General features: G+C 46.3%; 1 protein-coding gene across 1 annotated transcript in view; it reads left to right on the top strand.

Annotated features, from left to right (window-relative positions):
* Nucleotides 1-17,635, top strand: part of LOC144826026 (uncharacterized) — a 658,919-nt gene that overhangs the window by 330,377 nt on the left and 310,907 nt on the right. The window contains exon 18 of the mRNA XM_078684302.1: nt 14,350-14,397. Coding sequence (XP_078540428.1) covers nt 14,350-14,397 — 48 coding nt within the window. The remainder of the gene's footprint in view (nt 1-14,349; nt 14,398-17,635) is intronic.

Consider the following 17,635-nt stretch of genomic DNA (forward strand, 5'->3'; position numbering starts at 1 on the left):
AGGCGGTGAAGGAGACGGCAGAGACAGAACAAGTCGGGCCAGCGAGTGCTCCGAGGGAAGCCGGGACCTGCGCGGACGAACAAAAGCTGGAGGGTGTTACAGAGCCAGACTCGGGAGCTTTGATAAATGTGCCCGGAATCGAGCCCGGTAAGGAAACGCCCGATATTGTTGTTATTGAGGAGGCTACTGAGGAGTGTGAGGAGTGCGGAGGAGCAGGTCTGGATGGTCTGGATGGGGGAACCCCGGCTTCAGCATTGGTATTGACGAGCTCACTGTCGACACAAGGCAAGAATTCAGGTGATGCAGGCGATATAATTGGGGCGAGGGAACCTGATGGCAACGTGAATGGGCCTAATAATCAGAGTAACAGTTTAAGCAACAGCGGCTCAGGAGCAGGCCCACTAGGAGAGAACACTCCCACTAATAGCACACCTAATAGTGTACCCCAGAACAATAACTTCGCTACTATCCCAGGGGTCACCCTCAGTCAAACTCTGGCGGTCGCAGATAATTCACATGATGTTCATCCTTGTGTCGTGCCTCATGTTACGAGAGCAGATGGCCAGAGGGGGAGGTGTAGGCAGCGCTGCAGACATCACAACGGGGGAGAATGCCTACGTCAATGCAAGTGGTTTAAATTTGGATAAAGGAGGGCCAAGCAAGACGCTTCCAAACAACAAAAGATTTGAAGGTGGGGGTTTGGCATCGGCACTGGTAGCGGGCTCATTAGATCTATCGCCAAGTCTATTACCAGGGACTCCAGGTGATGTCATTTATTTTTCACTGAATGAGGAGATTGATGAAACAGACAAGGTAACGGGCATGCATAAAAGTAAGGGGAATCTGCTTGACTCTGAAACAACTGATTTAGATGCAAGTCCAGAAGAGACGGAGGTGTCTACCTCAGAACAGGGATCCGAGACAGATACCGAGTCCAAGACAGTTCAGACCCAATCCTCTACGGACGATAGTGTGCAAACAAACAGTTGTGAGAAGGAAGCGACAAAATACAAGGAAAACGCAAAGCAGGCTTAGTCCCAGGCTCACTGAGAGGCCTAATAAACTGGTGTGGGATTACTCGGCTACCTCGAGGATGTATCAGGATGAAGGGGGAACTAGGTCTCGGCATGATGGTCCCCCAGGCTCGCAATCTCAAGGTCAGGGCCCCACCATGGAGATGCTTTATGCCACTCTTAGGCAAATGCAGGGAGAAGTGAGGGCTGAAGCCAAGAGAGCAAAACGGACAAGCAAGAAAATCGAGGGGTCATTGTGTAAAGTAAACAAGCTGTACGCAGAGATGGCTGGCAGAATGACAGAAGTGGAGGAAAGAACAGGCCAGTTGGAGGAAGAGGTCTCACAGTGGAAGGAGTTCAAGACGGCGCAGGGGAAAAATTCAACGAGGACTTACAATGGAAGGCAGAGGATGCGGAAAATAGGCAGAGGAGGAACAACATAAGGTTACTAGGGATTCCGGAGGGGGCAGAGGAACAGAATCCCAGGGCTTATGTGGTTACGTTATTAAGAGAATAATTTCCAGAGATCACTACTTGGAATTGGGACGTCGAGGTACAACGGGCGCATAGATTTCCGTTGACAATCAAGTAGGCTTATGGCGCTCCTCAGAGCGAGAGACCAAGAGCTATGTTGGTATACATCGGGAATTTTCTGGCAAGACAAGAGATCATGGACAATGCTAGGCCACAAGATCGTCGGGCTTTTAAAGGAAACTCCTTCTTTGCCCGGCCGGATTTTTGTCACGCCACGGTGGAGAGGAGATGGAGATTGCGGCAAATGATAGATCCATTTCAAAAAGCTGGATGCGAGGCATATCTTCTGTTCCCTGCAAGGCTGAAAGTAATACTAGAGGGTCACACGAGAATGTTTTTCTCGGAAGTTAAAGCACAGAGCTTCTTGACTGAGTTAAAGGAGAAAAGAAGAAAATAGATTAAAAAAAACAAAAACAAAGGGGATTTATGGCTGTAACTTGGATTGAATAGGGCAGAAGAGAGTCTAAAGAGGTGTAGGACTACAATACTTTGTACATGCACAGCAGGATTTGGTTTTGTGGGGTACACTGTTTTGTCATGTTTTGTGTAAGGAGTTCCTAGTGGGGACTGGGCGATTGGGTGACTGGGTGGAGCCTGGTGGGATTTCTTCTTTAAAAAGTATCTTCTTTCTCTTTGTTGTTTTTTTTGCATTTACATATACTGTAAGAGAGTACAGGCAGGGAGGGGGGGCAGCACCACTCAAGGGGATTGGGAACCAGTCTTACATAGGTCAGGATTGACCTAGTTGCCTATGGACAGGGGGGGGGGAGGGGGGCGCCAGAGAGGGAGAGATAAGATTGATTGTACAGGTAGTACAGATGGTACAGGTAGTACAGGTAGTACAGTCAGTTCAGGCAGTACATGCAGAGGGAGAAGGAGTAAATACATATAAAATACAGTGGGGAGAGTTGAAACAAGTGAAACAAGTGAACATCCATAATGACTCCAATGTACGCAAGGAAATCAAACAGGAGTAAGAGGAAGTAGGGAAAGATTGAATAGTCCTCCATGAGTGCGAGTGTTAAAATTATCACCATGAATGTGTGTGGGCTGAATGATAGATTAAAAAGACAGCGGTTGGCACTGCTGCTAAAAAATACTGGGGCGGATTTTGTTTGTCTACAAGAGACACATGTAGAAGGGAATAGGTTGTTTTTGCTGGAACAACTGGGCTTTAGGGTCTTAGCACGTTCAAAACAAGGGGCGAGAATTAGAGGAGTGGCTGTATTAACTAAACACGTAGACATTAAAACGAGGAAGAAGTTTGAGGATGAGTGGGGGAGATGCGCCCTGATTGAGTGTCTTATAGGGGAGGAGTGGGTTACTATAGGTTCTGTGTATGGGTCGACCGAGGATGACCCAGAGTTGTTTCTTTTTCTGGATACTGAGTTACCATCTTGGGCGCCACGGGTTATTCTGGCAGGAGATTTTAACATCGACGGGGCCAACGGGCTAGATATAGATACAACAGGGCAATATCAGGGAAGAAAGAAGAGTGTGCAGGGCAATACAGAGCTTAGCAAGAAATAATGGAATGTACGATGTGTGGTGGGCCAAGAAACCGTTAGATTGCGGATACACATTTTTTTCAGCACCTCACCGCAAATGTGTCAGGCTTGATTATTTTTTTAGATCCCGGGTGCTATTAAGTAATGCAGTAATTGAGAGGTTACCGCGTATACTGTCAGACCACAACCCTTTAAAATTAACAATAGAAGGAGAAGGGTTTAAGAAGGTGGCGGGGTCATGGACGTTCGAAAGGGGCTTGCTGAAGGACGATGATTATATTGCATATATGCATGTATGGATTAAAAAATTTTGGGACATTAATAGAGGGAGTACTAATATCGGGAACGCTTGGGACGCATTTAAAGCATGTGTCAGAGGGGAGACACTTAGCTATTCCATTGCTAAACAGAGGAGGGAAAAAACAGAGAGAGAACGATTGAACAGCGCCCTGATCCTGGCAGAAACGCGCCTCGAGCAAGCAACCTTATACCAGCGGGGATTCACTGAACGACTACTAGAAATAACAGTAGCTAGGGCAGCGGCTCTGGAAGAGGTGGCGATCAAAGCCGCTAGACTGTACGAAGTGCAGAGAGAAAGGTGCTACGAATTTAGCGAAAGGATAGGACGTACGTTAGCTGCACGGTCAAGACAGGGAGGAAATAGAGCTTTACCTAGAGAACACCCCGGGTAAAGTATTAAGCGAAGAGGACAGAGAGTATCTGGGCAATGATATAATCGATGAGGAGATAAACGATGCTATATTGGGGTTACCAAACGGGAAAGCAGCTGGACCCGACCAGATACCCGGAGAATTTTATAAAATATTCTTATCCTCAATATTCAAAGAAATAGCAAGAACCTTCAAAGGAGTACAGCAAGGGCAGGTGATCCCAGGTAGCTGGGCGGGAGCAGACATAGTAATTTTACTAAAAAAAGGGAAGGACCCGACAGAGCCTGGTTCATATCGACCCATTACATTAATTAATGCGGACACAAAATTATTTTCAAAAATACAGGCAGTCAGACTCGCCAGCATAATCACTCAATTGGTGAGTGTCAACCAACACGGGTTCATACCTCATAGAGACACCACAATTCATGTAAGGAAAATGATCACACTGTTTGATATTCAGGAAGGGGAAGGGAACCCAATGGCCACCCGGTTACTTGACGCTGAGAAAGCATTTGACAGGGTGGCATGGGAGTACTTATGGGCTGTTTTGAGAAGAGGGGGAGTGGGCGAAACCTTTATTAAAGTAATACAAACTCTTTATACAAACCCGACAGCGTGCGTCAGGATAAATACAGGCCGTACGAAACCCTTCAACATCACCAGGGGCACAAGGCAGGGGTGTCCCTGCTCACCATTGTTGTTCGTAATGTATATAGATCCATTGATACATAAATTAGAACAAAACGTACGAATTGAACCACTGATTACTAGGAGGGGAGATATAAAGGTTCTAGCATACGCAGACGACATAGCGGTTATTACACCTAACCCAATGGAGGCGATAAGGGAAATCGAATCAGAGGCGGAGCAGTTTGGGCGAATAGCGGGATATGCACTGAACAAAAGTAAGACACAAATTATTAAAAACATGCATACAGGCTGTACAGACACACGGGTGGTCAACGAAGGGAAATATTTGGGTATTACTATTACATCAGATTTAGGAAAACTGGTGGAAATCAATATTAACCCCATTATAACGAAAACGAAGAAAGACTTGGATAGGGTACATAATTTGCATATGACACTTGTTGGAAGGGTTAACTATGTGAAAATGAACCTGTTGCCTAAAATGTTATATTTGTTTAGAATAATTCCGCTGTTTTTTAGTTTAATGTGGTTTAAGAAATTAGAAAATATGGTAAATCGTTTTGTGTGGGCACAAGGGAAGATTAGAAGGGCACTGAAATATATGTCACTACCACACGATAAGGGTGGGTGGTCTCTACCGGATCTCAGGATGTATTATTGGGCTGCAGCTCTGCAGCAGATGACCTGCCTGCTGGGAGGGACGGAAGGAGAGGGGGAACTGCACACAGGGTCATTAGAAGTGTATGGTTTAATTTTGGGAGATGAAACCAACAATGCTTTCTTAAAATACTCGGAGCCAAGTTACTTCAAGCGAACTAGGTTTAAGACACTAGAAGCTGCCGACAAAATTTGGAAGGCATTTAAGAAAAGCTTTGGTTTGGGGAGATTTCATGGACATACAAGATTAGCGGGGGACTCAACGTTACCTTCGGACATTTTTTCTGATGTAATATTTAAAGAATGGGTCAGACAAGGCATTAGAAATATGGGAGACTTAATGGGGGAATCAGGGGTACGTCAATTCACGGAGCTCCAGCAGGAATTCGGGGTCAGCAACCGGACTTTCTTTAAGTATCTACAAGTAAGAAGCTTTCTAGGTAATAAACGTGGTGGTCAGGCGGGATTTAAGGGGAACCCAATATTACAGATGATCGAAGTAGAGCGGTCATGTACAATTAAACGGCTGTACGCAGAATTTATTTATTTATTTTTTTTTTTTTTTTTGTTCAAAAACCTTTATTTGAGCAAGCATAGAAAAATACAAGGATGGGCCTACAACCTCACGGGCTGGCCGCTAATAAAAAGGCACAAAGCATGAATCAGAAATGTACTCCCGTGGTCAGGCACAAATCAAGTACCAAGCATTACTCCCAACATATCACAGGGCATCTTGAATTTTTATTTTATATAAAAGAAAAACAAACACTAAAAAGGCGAATGCACAGTAATCAAGGTCAGCCCAAAGAACGGAGGGGATGGTCTACAATCAGGAGAACATACCAAGAGCCCTGAGGCTCTAACAAAGTCGGGGGGGGGGGGAGCAGCGGGGAGAATCGGAAATTCACAAAACAGTATGAAAAGGTTCCGGGAACGCTCGCCTAGGGATATAGGACAACATCAGTAGTGCCTACAAGGGGAGGGGTACAGAGATCCCCACGATACTCATTCCACTGGCCCCAAATCCTCGTCCACGCCCTGGGTCTGCCCCTGGCCACATATACAGTCTTCTCACGAAACATGGACCAGTCCATGTTGTCCTCCCATTTCGAGACCTCAGGGGGCCTGGATGCGCCCCAGAGTTGCGCAATGTCCCGTTTCGCAATCATGTAACCCAAGGTAGCCCATCTGGTCTGGGCTACAGAGTAGTCAGTGTGCTCCCACACATTCAACAGGCACCGTCGTGGCTCCGGCCGCAGGTCAACACCAGTCACAGCAATCATCACCTCAAGCACAGCAGTCCAGTAAGCCGCCACAACCGGGCACTCCCAAAGAATGTGTAAAAAAGTAGCACTCGACCCACAACCACGCTTACATAACCCATCCAGGGAAAAGCCCATCGTCACCAGACGCTGACCAGTGACATATACTCGATGAAGGATTTTAAGTTGAACCAAACGGAGTCGGGCAGGAATGGCTACCTCCTTGGGAGAGGAGAGCGCCGATTGCCAATCCTCGTCGTCCAGTTCCAACCCATCGCCGACCCAAACCTCCCGAAGTCTGACCAATAAGTCCGCCCGAGTATTGATCAGCTTCTTATAGATCAGGGAAATAGTGCTATCAGGCAGGTGGCCATCAAGGACACGATCCTCGAGAGGGGAAGACTCGGGCAGGGCCTCGTCAGGAGTCAAGACTGAGGCGAGGGCGTGTCGGACCTGCAGATAACGAAAAAATTCCCTACCATTCAAACCGTATTCCGCCTGGAGGGCCTGGAACGACTTCACACTACCTTTCGACCACACATCACCCACCTTACATATCCCAATCATATCCCAGCGGTCAAAGCCCTTAGTAGACCAGAGACACCCCAAACGTTCCGAGGCATAAAGCGGCGTCGCCAGTGTCATTCGATCCCCCCATCCCAAACTCACATTCGCGGCTCGCCACACAGTTACTGCAATCCTGGACGGGCCCACAAGATGACGCCCGGCTGATCGAGAATAAAGCACTCTATTAAAGTCCCCACCCGGCAGCTGGAGTCTATCCATCTCGAATGCAGGATTTCGATCCGGTGAAAACATCACGTGATTAATAGCAGACAACTGGGAAGCCCAATAATATTGCTTGATATCAGGGAGCTCCATGCCCCCGTCGTACCAGGGGATGGTGAGCTTCGCGAGGGCAATACGTCGACGCCCGTCCCAAATCAGTTGCCTTTGAAGACTCTCGATCTCTCGGAAATAGGTCTTGGGGATATCGTCATAGGAATTCTGGAGCGCGTAGAGGAACCGCGGCAAGGACATCATTTTAAACAGAGCCGCCCTGCCCAGAGGAGACAAAGGAAGCTTACGCCAACGGGCCACGTCCAGTCGCAATCTAAGCAACGGGGGGAGGAGATTCCGCTCAAATCGGAGCGAGGGGTCCAGCGTAATGAAGATCCCTAAATATTTGAAGCCAGACTGGACCACCTGGATAGGAAGTCTGCTAGGCAATGGGGGTAAAACACCCGAGAGAACATACACGCAGGACTTGGCCCAGTTAATAACGAGGCCCGAGTTGGCACCAAACGAAGTGAGAACATCAAATAAAACAGTCAAAGATTTACGCGGGGAGGTGAGATATAAAAGAATGTCGTCCGCGTAAAGCGAGACGCGGTCCTCAAAGTCCGGTGACCAGCGAATCCCCTTGAGCGAAGGCTCCCACCGAAGCCAGGCAGCTAATGGTTCCAAGGCGAGTGCAAAAAGCAACGGAGACAAGGGGCAGCCCTGACGGGTACCCCTGCCAAGGGTGAAAGGGGTCGAAACTCTACCATTTAGCACTACTTGCGCCAGAGGTTCAGCGTATAATAACTTGATCCAACCAATAAACTCAGGCCCAAAACCAAATTTCTCAAGAGCCGCCCAAAGATAAGGCCATTCCACAGTGTCAAAAGCCATTGAGGCATCCAACGATGCCAAAATGGCCGGCTCCGTCAGAAGCCCCGCCCTCGCAATCGCACCGTGGAGACGACGAAGGTTAAGAGCCGTGTTGCGATGAGGGATAAATCCGGACTGATCCGGATGGACCAAGCCACCAATGACCGACAGGAGGCGGGACGCCAGAAGTTTCGCCAATACCTTGGGCTCAACATTCAGCAGGGATATGGGCCTATAGGATGAACAAAGGTCCCGCGGTTTACCATCCTTAGGGATGACAACTATCGTGGCCAGTCGCTGATCATATGGGAGAATACCCCGTTCCCGGGACTCCAGAAACATGGCGCGAAGATATGGCGCCACTCTGTCGGGACGCAACTTGTACAGTTCGATTGGCAACCCGTTCGGGCCCAATGCTTTGCCCGAACGGAGTGAACGGATGGCAGTAGCTATCTCATCAACAGTAAAGGGGGAATCCAACGCTACACGATCCAAGTCGGAGACACTGGGCAGAGCTATATCACGCAATAGAAGGCGAGAGTCAGCCACATCCCTCACAGACACGGGTATATACCACACGGAAATACTCAGCAAAACAGTCAACTATTCCAATCGGGTCCGTCACACTCTCACCACTCGAAGATTGAATCACGGGCACCACACGATTAGCTCTCTCCTTCTTATCCAGCCATGCCAGCAATTTACCCGCTTTGTCCCCCACATCATACAAACGACCCTGTTGCTCCCGAAACATCACTTTAGCAGCATCCGTGACCATAGATTTATAGGCAAATTGTTTCAGACCCAGGGCGTGGAGGTTCGCAGACGTGACACCAGATTCCAAAGCATCCTCCAATGCAGAGATCTCCCCCTCAAGGTCCACCACCTCCCTATTCCTCGCCCTCTTAGCTTCAACAATAAGGGAGAGGGCCTGCCCACGAATCACCGTCTTAAAGGCCTCCCACAGGGACACAGCTGAGGAAACCGACCCCTCGTTATCCAGAAAATATGCGTCCAAAGACTGAAGCAAAAGGCTGCGGGTCTCGGGGGAGGTAAGGTACCACGGATTGATGGGAGCCACCCGGCCCACTGTCTCCACTCCAACCTCAAAACGGAGCCAGAGCGGAGAGTGGTCAGAAATACCCCTGGGTAGGTGTACAATCTCACGCACCGCTGGCGACTGAGCCGCAGGCATCAGAAAATAATCCAGCCTAGACAGACTCCCATGGGCCCCAGAGTGAAAGGTGTATTGAAGCTGAGTAGGATGTCAAAGCCTCCAGCAATCCACCAGGCCAAAGGTATCCAAAAACCCACCCAACCACTGTTGGGCCGCAGGAGTATCCCTAGGGGGGTGGCGATCGTGGAGACCGGAGATCACCGAATTAAAATCACCAGCCAGAAAGAGAGTACTATCAGGGAGGTCCAACAACACACGGCCCAAATCGGAAAAGGTAGAAGTTTGCAAACCGGGGGGCACGTAAACAGTAAAGAGGGAGAGGGCACGACCCTCATAGCGACCCACAAGGACAGCATATCGCCCTCGATCATCCTGAATCACATCATCAATACCTAGGGGGAGGGAAGCCCGAACAAGGATACCCACACCCCTAGAACCCGAGGTGAACCCTGAATGTGCCACGAGGCGATAGCCCCACCTATTCATCGCATGACAAACATTGCCTACCAAATGAGTCTCCTGCAGGAAAACAATATCAGGAGATAAACGTCGTATACATTTCAACACCACACTCCGTTTGATACGATCACCCAGACCGTTAACGTTCCACGAAACAAATCTCAACCCGCTACCCCCCATCCCACCCAGTAAAGCCAAAACCCCCCACCAATGAGCAGGACACAAGAAACATCTTCAAATACAGGATAAAGTCGCCTTGAAAATAGAACACACAAACAACGAACTTCCCAACCGCCCACCCCCCAAATAACAACAAAACACCCCCCACCCTGCACCCCTGCAAAAAGCTAAAAAGCCACCCCAACCTGCAGTGTGCCTGTCGCCCAAGAACCCCTATTCTACACAAAGACCCCGGAGGAGGAAAGGCTCCGTCCCACCCGCCACCCCGATCAAGACCAATAACGAGAAAAAACCATACATCAAATCACATAAGCAGTAGAGGAACGGAGGCATACACTCCTGGAAAGAGTTATTCAAAACAAGGCACCAGGCAAAGACGAAATGTTCAGCTCTCTACACCACCTTCAGCACCGCCCGGGTGGGCATCGGACTCAGTCTCAGGAGGTTGGCCAGGCAAGGAGTCCAGCCAGTCATTCACAGCATCCGGCCGATCAAAGAAGAAAGTTCGGTCATTGTACTCAACCCGCAGCCTGGTCGGAAAAAGCATAGCGTAGCGCATCCCCCTGTCCCTAAGACGCTTCTTAGCACCACGAAATCCCATCCGCTGCTTCTGGACCTGTTGGGAAAAGTCCGGATAAAAGTTCACCGTGGCATTCTCAAAGGCCACCGGGCCATTCACCCGTGAGGCCTGCAGGATAGCGTCCCGATCCCTATAGTGGAAAAGTTTTGCGACAATAGGTCTCGGCGGGGCACCTGGTTTACCCTGGCCCCCCGGAACACGATGTGCACGCTCCACTGTGAAAAATTTACTAAGGCCAGATGGAGAAAGGTGGTTTAGGATCAGGTCTTCAACCAGGAGATCAACCGAATGGGGTTCTGGATTCTCCGGAACACCAACCACGCGAACATTACAGCGACGTGCCCTGTTCTCAAAATCGTCCAAGCGCCGGGTCATGAAATCGTTCACCCTACGGAGATTGCCAATCTCCGTCTGTATCTCAGAGACGTCCGCCGTGAGGCTGGATGACTTGATGTCCAATGACTTCACCTTCTCATTCGTTTTTGAGAGATCGGCCCGAATTAAGTTCACATCGATGGCCACGGTGTCAATTTTGTGGGCCAAGGTTTCATATTGTTGGCCTATCGACTCCCTCATGCCAGAAATGGCGCCCATGATGTCCTGCAAGGAAGGCTCCGTCGATGCATCCACGACGTGGTCAGATGCACTGGGACCGGGCAGGGCAGCTCCGGGGGACCCCTTAGAGTGGGTATAACGGTCCATGACATTAGATTGGACCGGGCCCCCGCGCAGAGGTGTCTTCGTCTTCCGCGTCTCCCGGTCCCCTCTGCCCGCCATTTTGGAGATGCGTCACAAAGAGATTCACCAGGGTCAACGGACCGGGCACCAGAAAGGGAGGCTCCGGGACCAGAGGACCGCAACAAGGGCACCACTAGGATAGGGACAGCCAAATAGGAGAATAGTCCAGCCAAAGGCCCGACAGCCGACTCGTGCCTTGGACCCAGCTCCGGCCTGATCCTCTCGCCGATGTCCCAGTCAGAGGCAGAATCGAAACCGAAACTTAAGAAGGGGAACACAAGTCCAATCCCCCTGCCGTTGTTGTTCAACTCCAAGACGGCCACTGAACCTCACCCAGTCCCGGGCGCCCCTCAAGGGCGGAGCCCAAAAGTTTGAATCACCGTAACTCAGGCACCCGGTGTCAAAATAAATTTCTGAAAGGTCCAGGTAGATCAGCCCAACGTCCTCTATACAAATCCTCGTGAAAAATCAGGATTTATGCAGGATATTATGCCGGGAGCGGCGGGGGTCCGGGGAGCGCTGTGCTCACGCGGCCATCTCGGATGCCCGCCAAGCTCCTCCTCCCCAGAATTGATAGAACATAGAGGGGATGATCTAGTGAAGTATGAGACCAAATGGATGGAGGCATTAGGAGTCTCAGAGGGGACATTCTCAAAATCACTAAAAGCTTAGGGCATGAAACCTTATGTTCAGCGTCACTACAAGCACAACATTACAAAACCCTGTATAGACTCTACTACACCCCAGCCAGGATTGCTCAGTGGGGAGGAATACAGGGGGTAAGGTGCCCGAGATGTGATAGCTTGGAGGCGGATATAATTCATATGTTTGCAGGGTGCCCAATCCTTTCACCACTCATAAACAGTATTGAAATGTTCTGTGATAAATCTCTGGCCTTCAAAGTGAAACTGACACCTGATGTAATAATATTAGGCCTAGAGGATTGTAACGCACAACAACATACTGCAGGGGGCTTTATATTTGTGGCTATGGCCGTGCTACGCCTTTGCATAGCGGCTGCATGGAAAGATAAACTGGCTCCCCCATTCCAGCAGTGGCTGGCTAGGCTATTGCACATGCATAACCTGGAGAAGGCTATCTACGCGAGAAAGGGGAAGAAAAGGAGAGCACTTGGGTTACAGCTGTGGAAGCCGATTGCTGACTGGAAAGATAGGATGTTAAATGTATAAGGGGGTAATGTAAGGTAACAGGTCCTGAAGAAGTTTATCTCGGTCTCTTTTTCTTTGTCCTTGGTGGGTGGTTGGGATTTCTGGGTTTCTGGATTGTTATGTTTAATGTTTCTTTTCTTCTTTTCCAAATGCCTAATGCTTTAGTTGGTATGTCCAGTCAGGATCCTTTTTCTTTTCTCTTATTTTATGTCATAATCTGTAAGAAATGAAAAAATGTATTATGTACCATCTGTAAACGAAAATTGACAGTCATTGTCTGGCGCGGGGTGGGGGGTAAAATTGCTGTAAAATGTTAATAAAAATATTTTTTTAAAAAAGGACTGAATGTAGGATTCAGTCCTGGAACTACCAAAGTAATCTACAAAAGAATCAACTGTGCTTATATAGGAAAATCCATTGAGCTCCGTGCTAAATTGTGTGTAGAATTGTGTTGCCTGCTGCAACCCCTGTACCTATTGTGTTTACAAAGTTTATTGCCTTTCTGCAAAGTACTCATCTGAGACCTCTCATATTGAGAACAGTATATTTTGATACCTGTTGGTTCTAAAAATAAAAATAAAACAATGATATCTTTTTTTTTAAACAGTTTTTATTCCTTCTCATGAAAATCATGCAGTTTGTAAAAACATACTTTAAACTTTCAGTACAGCATCTCACAATGTACCTGGACACATTTGCAGAGTTCCCCAGCTTTAAATTCAACCCTCTTACAATAGTCAAAGCCACCCGCTCTTTCTCCAATATTATGTCTTTAGACCGCTTCCGATTCCGAATCACTGTCTTCCGAGTAACAACGATATCTTTGATATAAAAACAATTGGCCTGGAATTCAGTCTTTGAGTGTGTGAAACCTTTTGCTGACTGAGTGTGTACAACAAATGCTTTACACTGTCCTCTGGTACTGCCCTACTGCTCGACCAAGCTACCATTTTAGAGAGTAAGGTCACACCTGGCTTTAACCTCTGTTATACCTCTGGGGTTTGTGGACTCTATACACACTGTACCTTATTCTGGTCCAGTATATATAAAGCCACTTTCTCACAGACTCCGACCTCCATTTGGTTGTCATTGGCTATTGTCCCTCTCTACAATTAAAAAAATGTTGGTGTTACTACTGTAGCTGATCTTTAAGCCATTATGTCCGCAAGAACTTTGATACATGTAGCTCCCTTGTTAAGAGCGCAAGGACTATTTTTCTTAACTCTTAGATAAAGGAAAAAGGTTGGTGATCCAGGGAGGTTTTCTCATCTAGTTTGGCTCAGAGGGATGCATTCTTGCTTGGCATACCGAAATACCTTATTCTTTTCCTTTAGATGGGACAGGTGCATTTTGCCCAATCTGTTACTAAATTCACTTCAGCGAGCTTCTAGAACATCACAATTGAATTCCTCCATTGGCTACTTGTAAATAAACAGATCTTTTTAAGATACTTTGCCTGGTACTCAAGGTACTTCCTGCTACTCGTCATGAGTAGCTCAGATCTGGTGTTCAGCCCTACAGTACCTTCTCATGTGCTTCGTTCCTCTTCACATGCACTCTTGGCTCTGACCATGTTCTTTTCATTAGACAGAGAAGGCAGACTCTCTTTTTTGGTTCTCACTCCTCTTCACAGCATACTAGAGCAAATACGATCTGTAAATGTGAATGCACGATTAGCGGTGTAGTTGTGAGAGTGGGGAGTGCTTCACATTAAAGCTAGACCATTTGGTATTGGCGGTGCTTGCTGTACTAGTCGTGCTCGCACTTCGTCGTTTAGAAAGATAAAGTAGACCTGTGGAGGAATAATGCATGAATAATACATTTGTCCAGAATTAATTGATTAATGACATTGAATAAATTGTTCTAGTTAAAATGTTTGTTTATATTACTGAACGCTGTGTTTGTGTGTATGTGTGTGTGTATATATATATATATATATATATATATATATATATATATATATTATATATAGACATATATGTGTGTATATATATATGGTAAGTGTATATACAATTCAGATTTTATATGGAGTTGTGATTGGTAAACATCTTGTAAATGCTCTTGAGAATCTTGTAACAACAACTTTCAATGCAGGTTGCATATGGTGTAGACGAAGAATGTCAACCAGTAAGGTGTAAACAGGTGTGTTTATTTCTCTCCAGAGTGTCGTTAGCAGAGGTGAACCCATTTGCAGTGTTCCTTATTCACAATATTTGGGTTTTGGTTGCACATGTCTGATGGTGTGTTATTTCTGATAGCTGTTGTTTTATTTCTTTTACTCACATTGTGAAGTGAATTCTGTGTACAGTAACAAACTATGCAATTTATACAGTTTGTACAAACTACTTTACAGATTTATTTACCAAAATGAATTTATGTAATTATGTAGTCTCTTAAATCTAGTGTGCTACTAAAATTAATAGTCACCTTTGTAAAACTATTCTGTTTCTTAAAAGGGCTTGCCTTTTCAAGTCTCTATTGTAGTATACCAATATGAATGCAATGTGAATCTGAGGAGTAGTTTGTGTAAATATGGGCTAATTGTAAATTTTTCCTTTTCACGTGGGAAGTGAGATCTCTACTTGAGGCAATGCTGTTGTATCCAATATTTTGCCACTGATTCTTTTTTTCTTAATTGTATTTACCCTGTTAAACTTCAGAGGCTCCTTCCCAACAAATGGGGATTGCTCATGCTCCACAGGCAGGAAAAGAAAGCTGTCACTTTAATTAATTTGCTTTGAGCCTTTATGGTATGCATGTTTGATTCGCACCCATACTGGTATGTCAACTACCATCCCTACCTATGGCATTTCTTTTGTGATAACCTAACGTGGCATGGAGAGCCTATTCTTCATTTCATAATAAGGGAAACAGAGTAAATGGGATACCAAAACCAGAAGTGGGAAGTTTGGTACCAAAGAACTACCAAATTCTGTTTTTCTTTACTGTGGTACTGGAGGTTCGAACCCAACCAAAGGATCCTCCTCCGTTCAGATCAAATATAAAGTTCTGATTCTTATAGGTTTGTAATGCGCTTGACCAGATCCTTATTCTTTACAATTCACAGGTGAATTATCTCATCCGTCTGCTCTTAGAAATTTCAGCCAGGAATGGATGGGACTACGGAGGCCTTAGAAATCTTATTTATTCTAAGGTTGCCATATTTGTTTTATTGCAAATTAATTGCATCCATCCATACTATTTCACATGCCACATAGGTAATAAAGCAGACAAAAATAATATGAACTCACCAAGCTCTGCCCTTTAATACAGGCAAAATAAGTGATCATTACAATGCAATATGATGGTCCAGTGCCATGCTTGATATTATGAATTCAAATATATACTATGGAATAATTTAAAAAACATGGTGAAATACAGGTAAGAATGCTGAGTCACTTCACTACACCACTTCACTAACCTAATAGTAATGATAATGTGTATTAGAGTATGAGGATTAATTAGGGTATTGAAACATAGCACCAGCACTCTGCGTTGACCTTTGACTTTCCCTTGGCTCTGAGACACCCCAGTGTAAGTGGACTTGACCCACCATGTCCAAACACTTGGATCAAACAGCACCTCTAGCCTTGCCTCCTGACAAGGGAGGGTGGCCATAACGAGAAATGAAAAACAAAAAGCTGCTGTCAGCAGGACTTCAAAAACTCAAAAGCTTGGTACTATTGACATCCATATGTAGGTTTACCAGAGACTCTAGCAAATTAGCGGTACTTTTTTTTGTATCAAAAAGACGGCGTAATGGCAGAAAGCAAGCATACAGGATGCTCCTAGGAAACATCTGTTGTTGAGACAACAGGAATGGCAGGCACATACGTGGAAGTTGCTAGTGTCCTTTAAAAGAACTCCAAGCATGAGTGCACTCCGGTGTTAGCAGCAATAAAGATCCCAGACTAAAGAATGGGTTAGGCCTACGCCTATTGCAGCTTGGTAAAATAGCATTGGGATGTCATTTCATTGTCCGTAAAGCATGAACAAGTACCCAAGGGCGTCACGGCGCTGGGGGCCGTCTGGAAGATTGAGTGAGCTACTGCCCAGAGTCACATGGTGCTGATCTGCTGCCGGGAATCGAACCATAAGCTCCCGGGTTTCAGAGCCAGCCACCCTCACTGCTGCGCCACACCTCTTCCCTCAAAGCAGATTCATTCCATTCTCTTGGGCAACAGTGCTCTAAATCATCTCTTGTCATTTCAGAGATGGAAAAAGATCCCATAAGAATCCATTAGAACATATCTCCATTGGGACGAAGTGCTCAGTTTTCACCATCAATGAACCCTTAGTATCCAAGACCATTGTATGCTGCCAAGTAGGCCTATGATCTAATGTGTCCTTTAGTGCTCCTTTCATGGCCCCCAGTATTACATTTGTTTTCTCCAAAGCATATTTTTGAATTTCAAAACTATGTTCTCCTAACAGAACAACAGAGGAAAATTATTTTATCAATTTTCTTTTTGTGCCAAAGATTTCTAGTAACCTTGCACTGATTCAAAATCCTTAGATTAAGATGTGGAACCATGCAGATAGCTGGCCTACTTCCAAATACCAATCAAAGAAACATAACATATAGCCATGTCTGAAATGGGGTGGCTGAGTGGGCTAAAGAATGGTGATGGATTAAACCCAATTCAGTTGACTGGGGGTGAGTGTTTGATTTGCTCAAACGCTCCGTCCATCATCCCCTTTTGTATTGCTTTGTTCGCCCTAAGTGTGGCAGGGTATGCTCAGACGTGAGTCCCTTGCTCACTTGGCCACTGCATTCAAGATAGCCTGGCTGATGAGGATTATGAATCCGAAACCGGTCCCAGGATGCTTGTTTCCGGTCCATGGAAGACATGGCTTGGCAGTTCGGGCTGAACTGTTCCCATGAGGCACAGGGACAGACTGATTTGCATATAGCCATGTCTGAAATGTGGTGGCTGAGTGGGCTAAAGAATGGTGATGGATTAAACCCAGATCAGTTGACTGGGGGTGAGTGTTTGATTTGCTCAAACGCTCCGTCCATCATCCCCTTTTGAATCAAAGAAACACATCAGCAGAAATTGAGGTTCACTATCCGATATCATCTCTAGTACTATAGATTTTTACTCTTCATCTTGAACTATTTTGCCAGAATGTTTACAAAGGTTCTCTACGTTGTGGCAGCATTACCTTTTCTTTTACCTCAATGACTGGCAGAAGCTGAATCTCCAGAGACATGCAAGAGAACCTTTCTTTTGTCAGATCACTCACTAATGTATGCATGTTTCCTTAATCAGATGAACAGCATTGTATCTCTTCTTGGAGTTATCAGTTTATAGTAGTATTAATAAACTCCTCTGGAGGCATCCGTTTTCAACCACTAGAGACTGTTCTAGCCTTGCTG

Source organism: Lissotriton helveticus, chromosome 3_2 (assembly GCF_964261635.1).
Source record: "Lissotriton helveticus chromosome 3_2, aLisHel1.1, whole genome shotgun sequence".
NCBI classification, from domain to species: domain Eukaryota; kingdom Metazoa; phylum Chordata; class Amphibia; order Caudata; family Salamandridae; genus Lissotriton; species Lissotriton helveticus.